This window comes from Lithobates pipiens, unplaced genomic scaffold (assembly GCF_037356315.1).
Source record: "Lithobates pipiens isolate NorthernLeopardFrog02 unplaced genomic scaffold, aLitPip1_a1.2 Scaffold_86, whole genome shotgun sequence".
Classification (NCBI taxonomy): Eukaryota; Metazoa; Chordata; class Amphibia; order Anura; family Ranidae; genus Lithobates; species Lithobates pipiens.
In genome coordinates, this window is record NW_027507910.1 from 611,367 (window position 1) to 620,087 (window position 8,721).

Genomic DNA, 8,721 nt, shown 5'->3' on the forward strand with positions numbered 1-8,721 from the left:
GGTGATCGATCAGGTATGGTGTATATACAGGGAGTAGGGGTGATCGATCAGGTATGGTGTATGTACAGGGAGTAGGGGTGATCGATCAGGTACGGTGTATATACAGGGAGTAGGGGTGATCGATCAGGTATGGTGTATATACAGGGAGTAGAGGTGATCGATCAGGTATGGTGTATGTACAGGGAGTAGGGGTGATCGATCAGGTACGGTGTATATACAGGGAGTAGGGGTGATCGATCAGGTATGGTGTATATACAGGGAGTAGAGGTGATCGATCAGGTATGGTGTATGTACAGGGAGTAGGGGTGATCGATCAGGTATGGTGTATATACAGGGAGTAGGGGTGATCGATCAGGTATGGTGTATATACAGGGAGTAGGGGTGATCGATCAGGTACGGTGTATATACAGGGAGTAGAGGTGATCGATCAGGTATGGTGTATGTACAGGGAGTAGGGGTGATCGATCAGGTATGGTGTATATACAGGGAGTAGGGGTGATCGATCAGGTATGGTGTATATACAGGGAGTAGGGGTGATCGATCAGGTATGGTGTATATACAGGGAGTAGGGGTGATCGATCAGGTACGGTGTATATACAGGGAGTAGGGGTGATCGATCAGGTATGGTGTATATACAGGGAGTAGGGGTGATCGATCAGGTACGGTGTATATACAGGGAGTAGAGGTGATCGATCAGGTATGGTGTATGTACAGGGAGTAGGGGTGATCGATCAGGTATGGTGTATATACAGGGAGTAGGGGTGATCGATCAGGTATGGTGTATATACAGGGAGTAGGGGTGATCGATCAGGTATGGTGTATATACAGGGAGTAGGGGTGATCGATCAGGTACGGTGTATATACAGGGAGTAGAGGTGATCGATCAGGTATGGTGTATGTACAGGGAGTAGGGGTGATCGATCAGGTACGGTGTATATACAGGGAGTAGAGGTGATCGATCAGGTATGGTGTATGTACAGGGCGATCGATCCAAGCTGGAACAATGTACGGATATACACAGCTGTATACGGAGCTTCAATCACACAGAAAACGGAAGGAGACGTGAGATGGGAATGAAGAATTTTAATTCATGTCTCAGCAGCGCCCCCAGCCCATCACACGGAGCATTACATGGATCGATCACAAATTAAATTCTATTTATCAGATTCCCGGAGCGGATTCCGGGCTTTGCCGGATCTCCAATCACTCAAATCATAAAAACTTGGAAAAATATTCGATGAGCGGATGAGTTTGTAAAATAAACCCGAGATCTGTGATTGGGAGGAGCCTCATCTGATGACATCAGAACCCTATGACATCATCGGCACCTCACAGCTCCTTATAAAAAATCACAGAAAAGTACCAGAGATGAGAAAGTCACCCCTCCCCCGCCCGGGTCCCCTCACAATAACGCGGGGTAAAGTCACGGCATCGCCTCCTTTATATATTGCTCTTTAAAAGAGAAGTGCGGGAATTCAAAAAAATAAATAAATAAAAATTTAGATATATATGGACGTAGAATCTGATTGGCCGATCACCCCGGCAGCGGGTTTCACGGGGAACCAAAATCCACCATGAAAATGATCACCAATTCCAAAGACTATTTGTAGAAGAGCTTGGCATTCAATCGCTGAATGAATGGATCCCATTTGGCAATATTCAGCGATCGATCGGCCATGAAATGACGCGGTGAGGTCAGGAGCCGGATATGAAGAGATCAATTCTTTGTATAAAATGTCCAATCTTGCAGCACCCCTTATACCCCGTATAGGGCAGTGGGGGGCGCCATAGAGCTGCCAGCACTGGCTACAATCATAGAGCTCTGCCGTCCAATCCTGGATGGAGGACAGAGCTGGGTCACCTTTGGTATCAGCACACGGAGGTCTGCGTGGGAGGAGTTATGGGAGCACACCGCCCCCTCCCCCCTCTGCTCTGAATAAATACCTCCCCCGAGGAAGCCTACGGCTTCACTAAAATAAATACAAATATTGCATTTCATTGTCGGCCTGTTCATGGTGGTGGGACTGGAATGTAGAGAGTTCATTGGCCGGCGGCCTCAGACCGAGACGGCCCGCAGCTTCTGCAGCACCGGCTGTTCTGTCGGCTTCAGCAACTTCTTCGCAGCAATGATGGTGTTCTTCATCAGCATGGCGACCGTCATGGGGCCCACGCCCCCGGGGACCGGGGTGATGAAACTGGCCTTCTTCTTCACTCCTACAAGATGATGGAGATCCACCATTACAGGTCATATATACACAGCGCCGAGTATCAAAGGGGATCACAACAACAACAACAACAACAACAACAACAACAACAACAACAACAACAACAACAACAACAACACGCTTCAATCGTTTCATACAGGATTTAGAAATACAGTGTCTGACAAAAGTAAGTACACCCCTCAGTGACATTTCTTCTCTCTTTTCATGTGACAACACTGAAGAAATGACACTTGTCTACAATGTAAAGTAGTGAGTGTACAGCTTGTATAACAGTGTAAATTTCCCGTCCCCTCAAAATAACTCAACACACAGCCATTAATGTCTAAACCGCTGGCAACAAAAGTCAGTACACCCCTAAGTGAAAATCTCCAGATTGGGCTCAAAGTGTCAATATTTTGTGTGGCCGCCATTATTTTCCAGCACTGCCTTCACCCTCTTGGGCATGGAGGTCAGCAGAGCTTCACAGGTCACCACTGGAGTCCTCTTCCCCTCCCCCATGATGACATCACAGAGCTGGTGGATGTTGGAGACCTTCCCCTCCTCCACCTTCCCTCTGAGGATCCCCCACAGATGATCAATAGGGTTTAGGTCTGGAGACATGCTTGGCCAGTCCATCCCCTTTACCCTCAGCTTCTTTAGCAAGGCAGTGGTGGTGTTGGAGGTGTGTTTGGGGTGGTTATCATGTTGGAATACTGCCCTGCGGTCCAGTCTCTGAAGGGAGGGGATCATGCTCTGCTTCAGTATGTCACAGTACATGTTGGCATTCATGGTCCCCTCAATGATCTGTAGCCCCCCAGTGCCGGCAGCACTCATGCAGCCCCAGACCATGACACCCCCACCACCATGCCTGACTGTAGACAAGACACACTTGTCTTTGTCCTCCTCACCTGGTTGCCCCCACACACGCTTGTCACCATCTGACACCAAATACCTTTATCTTGGTCTCATCAGAGCACAGGACATGGTTCCAGTAATCCATCTCCTTAGTCTGCTTGTCTTCAGCAAACTGTTTGTGGTCTTTCTTGTGCATCATCTTTAGAAGAGGCTTCCTTCTGGGATGACAGCCATGCAGACCAATTTGATGCAGTGTGCGGCGTATGGTCTGATCACTGACAGGCTGACCCCCCCACCCCTACAACCTCTGCAGCAATGCTGGCAGCACTCATACGTCTATTTCCCAAAGACAACCTCTGGATATGACGCTGATCACGTGACCTCAACTTCTTTGGTGGACCATGGCGAGGCCTGTTCTGAGGGGAACCCGTCCTGTTATACCGCTGTATGGTCTTGGCCACCGTGCTGCAGATCAGTCTCAGGGTCTTGGCAATCTTCTTATAGCCTAGGCCATCTTTATGTAGAGCAACAATTCTTATCTTCAGATCCTCAGAGAGTTCTTTGCCATGAGGTGCCATGTTGTACTTCCAGTGACCAGTATGAGAGAGTGAGAGCGATAACACCAAATTTAACACACCTGCTCCCCATTCACACCTGAGACCTTGTAACACTAATGAGTCACATGACACCGGGGAGGGAAAATAGCTAATTGGGCCCAGTTTGGAGATTTTCACTTAGGGGTGTCCTGACTTTTGTTGCCAGCGGTTTAGACATTAATGGCTGTGTGTTGAGTTATTTTGAGGGGACAGGAAATTTACACTGTTATACAAGCTGTACACTCACTACTTTACATTGTAGACAAGTGTCATTTCTTCAGTGTTGTCACATGAAAAGAGAGAAGAAATGTCACTGAGGGGTGTACTTACTTTTAACAGATACTGTATATAAAAAATATATATTTTTCTTTTACACATACCCAGTATAAGGTCACATTGAACAGATGGTGGTGGTGGAGTGTCTAATCCCAACATGTTTTGCCAAAATTGGCTTCCTCAGGGGGATTTTGGAAGATCTCTAATATTCAACCAACTGATAACCAAAGAAGAGCGATCTGACCGTCCGCAATGCTGTTGGGGGAGGACACCATGTGACTGCAGGAGGTACAGAAAAGACCAGGATTATGTGTTATGTGTATGGGATAGTGAGGGACAACTTTTGCATGCTGTTTTGACATCTTAAGCCTCGTACACAGGATACGATTGTTGGCAGGGGATTGTCCGCTGTCCTAACATCTTACCGTTAGTACGCTCCTTTTCACAATGGTTGTCCAACTTTCGGCCAACAAATGTTGGATGACAGGCTAGTAAATTTTCAGCAGGCAACGGTTCGACATCAGATTTTTGTATGGGCTGTACATAAGTCCATCACACAAAAGTCCAAAGTACAAAACACGCATGCGTGGAATCAGTGCTCACCAAACACGAAATTAGCAGAAGGTACCCAAAGGGTGGCGCTCAAGAGCTGAAATTCCTCATAGTACCTCACTACATTCGTGTTTGGGGCACAACAATTGTGTACTGTTTCTATGCAAGACAAGATCCAGGGACACGCCCCAAGACAGTGATAGGGAACCCCCGGCACCCCACGTTTTGGAACTACATTTCCCATGATGTTCAACTACACTGCAGAGTGCATGATGGGAAATGTAGTTCCAAAACATCTGGGGTGCCGAGGTTCACCATCACTGCCCTAAGACAACAAATCAGACGCTTGGTTGGCCAACAATCGTACCGCGTGTACGAGGCTTACGTTTGGATTTCTCTTGGCATTGGCCACGTTATATTCCCAGATACCCTCATTTTATTATTTATTTATTTATTTTTTTACAAATTACACAATCCTCTTCTGCGCCTCCTGCAGGCACATGACCTCCTCCCCCGACAGCGATGCGGACGGTCAGATCGCTCTTCTTTGGTGATCAATTGGTTGAATATTAGAGATCTTCTAAAATCCCCCTGAGGAAGCCAATTATGGCCAAAACATGTTAGGATTAGACACTCCACCACCATCTGCGTAATGTGATCGTTCAATGTGACCTTATACTGGACACATTTTTATTTTTTATATATTACTAATTATTTATTAAATAAACTTTGTATGTTTTATATTTACCCCCAACAGAAAGAAATGCGCCCCGGGGCCGCTTTATATTCAGCTTTATATATTTCCCCCATTTGTTTATATTTTTAGCAACAAACAAAATAAAAATAAAGACACAAACAGGTGAAAACATCGATTGTAAAAGTAGAATTAGAAAGGAAACCGAAGATCCCCCATCCGAGTGGGCCCCGGATCCCCACGTCCAACGAGCGGGCCCCAGATCCCCCGTCCAACGAGAGGGCCCCCGGATCCCCCGTCCAACGAGAGGGCCCCCGGATCCCCCGTCCAACGAGAGGGCCCCCGGATCCCCCGTCCAACGAGAGGGCCCCCGGATCCCCCGTCCAACGAGCGGGCCCCGGATCCCCCGTCCAACGAGCGGGCCCCGGATCCCCCGTCCAACGAGCGGGCCCCGGATCCCCCGTCCAACGAGAGGGCCCCCGGATCCCCCGTCCAACGAGAGGGCCCCCGGATCCCCCGTCCAACGAGCGGGCCCCGGATCCCCCGTCCAACGAGCGGGCCCCGGATCCCCCGTCCAACGAGAGGGCCCCCGGATCCCCCGTCCAACGAGAGGGCCCCCGGATCCCCCGTCCAACGAGAGGGCCCCCGGATCCCCCGTCCAACGAGAGGGCCCCCGGATCCCCCGTCCAACGAGAGGGCCCCCGGATCCCCCGTCCAACGAGAGGGCCCCCGGATCCCCCGTCCAACGAGCGGGCCCCGGATCCCCCGTCCAACGAGCGGGCCCCGGATCCCCCGTCCAACGAGCGGGCCCCGGATCCCCCGTCCAACGAGCGGGCCCCGGATCCCCCGTCCAACGAGCGGGCCCCGGATCCCCCGTCCAACGAGCGGGCCCCGGATCCCCCGTCCAACGAGAGGGCCCCGGATCCCCCGTCCAACGAGAGGGCCCCAGATCCCCCGTCCAACGAGTGGGCCCCAGATCCCCCGTCCAACGAGTGGGCCCCAGATCCCCCGTCCAACGAGTGGGCCCCAGATCCCCCGTCCAACGAGTGGGCCCCAGATCCCCCGTCCAACTTTAGTGGGCCCCGGATCCCCTGTCCAACGAGTGGGCCCCGGATGCCCCATCCAATGAGCGGGATCCCCCATCCAATGAGCGGGCCCCCCCATCCAACATTCCCCATCCGAGCGGGCCCCGGATCCCCCATCCAACATCCCCCGCCCAACGAGCAGGCCCCGGATCCCCCGCCCAAAGAGTGGGCCCCGGATCCCCCACCCAAAGAGTGGGCCCCGGATCCCCCATCCAATGAGCGGGCTCCCCCATCCAACATTCCCCAGGTCCCCCGTCCAACATCCCCCATCCGAGCGGGTCCCAGATCCCCCGTCCAACGAGCGGGCCCCACATTCCCCCATCCAACATTCCCCATCCAACGAGCGGGCCCCGGATCCCCCATCCAATGAGCGGGCTCCCCCATCCAACATTCCCCATCCGAGCGGGTCCCAGATCCCCCATCCAACGAGCGGGCCCCGGATCCCCCATCCAACATCCCCCGCCCCGAATCCCCCGTCCAACATGCGGGCCCCGGATCCCCTGTCCAACATTCCCCACCCAACAAGCGGGCCCCGGATCCCCCATCCAACGAGCGGGCCCCGGATCCCCCATCCAACATCCCCCGCCCCGGATCCCCCGTCCAACATCCCCCGCCCAACGAGCGGGCCCCGGATCCCCCGTCCAACATCCCCCGCCCAACGAGCGGGCCCCGGATCCCCGTCCAACATTCCCCACCCAACGAGCGGGCCCCGGATCCCCCATCCAACGAGCGGGCCCCGGATCCCCCATCCAACATCCCCCGCCCAACAAGCGGGCCCCGGATCCCCCGTCCAACATCCCCCGCCCAACGAGCGGGCCCCGGATCCCCCGTCCAACATCCCCCGCCCAACGAGCGGGCCCCGGATCCCCATCCAACGAGCGGGCCCCGGATCCCCCATCCAACATTCCCCACCCAACGAGGGGCCCCGGATCCTCCATCCAACATTCCCCATCCAACGAGCGGGCCCCGGATCCCCCGTCCAACATCCCCCGCCCCGTATCCCCCGTCCAACATCCCCCGCCCAACGAGCGGGTCCCAGATTCCCCATCCAATGAGCGGGCCCCGGATCCCCCGTCCAACATTCCCCGCCCAACGAGCGGGTCCCAGATCCCCCATCCAACGAGCGGGCCCCGGATCCCCCGTCCAACATTCCCCGCCCAACGAGCGGGCCCCGGATCCTCCATCCAACATTTCCCATCCGAGCGGGTCCGGATCCCCCATGCAGTCCAATATCCGGGTCCCCGGTCCAATGAACAGGGCAACAAGGATTCACCTGCAGGAAGATCGTGAAAGGGGTCCCGTTGTTGAATTTTGGGGGCTATTCTGGGTTGGAGGGTGACAAGTCGGCATATCGGTAGGTGAATGGGGTCCAGTAGAATCACGTCTTTGGTGTTTGTGAATAGAGAGTACGCTCCTCCGGTATGTGGAGTGGGGGAGGGGTGGACTTCCATCGGATTGGGGTGTAAGCCCTTTCTGGGGTTAGTAGATGGATCACCAAGGAACGATGATCGAGGTTTGCAGAGCGAGGTGAGGAGAAGCAGGCCGTGGGGGGTAATATCCCGGAGAGATCGGGGAGTTCCGGAATCTGGAGGGAGGAGGGAGGAGGAGAGGAGGAGGAGGAGGAGGAGGAGGAGGAGGAGGAGGAGGAGGAGGAGGGACTTTTCCTGGTGGTGCGAAACTGAGAAGTGAACAAAAACCTGGAGCTAAAGAGTGTCCGCCCCCTGAAAGAGTGCAAGCTCCTCCCACCCCGGGGGGCTCCTCCCCTCTAGGAGAGCCGAACCAATCAAATATGAAGTCAGGGGAGCTCTTCTGAAGAGACCCCTCCCCCCCGGGGCCAGAAGGAACAGCCGGTACTTACCTTCCATGTCCCCACCGCCCCAACCTTGGTCATGCCAGGATGACAGCACAGCGCCCCCCACTGATAACAATGGATACTCCACCCCCATCACCCACAAGAAGGAGGAGCCATTGACAGATTTCCCACCCCCCTCCCCCACAGATCTTCTACAATGAAGAAGTCGCTCACCTTCGAAGTCCACGTCCCCCACAAGTTTGGCCTTTCCTGTGATTGGATCCTCAACCCGATTAATTCCAACATCGATCACCGCCGCCCCTTCTTTTATCATATCGGCCGTGATAAGATTGGGGATTCCTGAGTGACAACAACAACGACAGTTACCCGACAGTTCACTCCTACAATGCACCTCCCCCACCAGACACCTCCCACAATGCACCTCCCCCACCAGAGATCTCCTACAATGCACCTTCCCCACCAGAGATCTCCTACAATGCACCTCCCCAACAGAGATCTCCCTACAATGCACCTCCCCCACCAGACACCTCCCACAATGCACCTTCCCCACCAGAGATCTCCTACAATGCACCTCCCCCACCAGACACCTCCCACAATGCACCTCCCCCACCAGAGATCTCCTACAATGCACCTCCCCCACCAGACA

At 53.9% G+C, this 8,721-nt stretch overlaps 1 protein-coding gene across 1 annotated transcript; it reads right to left on the reverse strand.

Moving 5' to 3' along the window:
* Nucleotides 1-1,068: 1,068 nt before the first annotated feature.
* LOC143973617 (bifunctional methylenetetrahydrofolate dehydrogenase/cyclohydrolase, mitochondrial-like) lies at nucleotides 1,069-8,414 on the reverse strand (the record flags this gene model as incomplete). The annotated part of the gene is given in 2 exon segments (XM_077474472.1): nucleotides 1,069-2,214; nucleotides 8,289-8,414. Coding segments are annotated over 2 exon segments (284 nt in total), but the record flags the coding sequence as incomplete, so codon positions are not given.
* Between the last annotated feature and the right edge of the window lie 307 nt (nucleotides 8,415-8,721).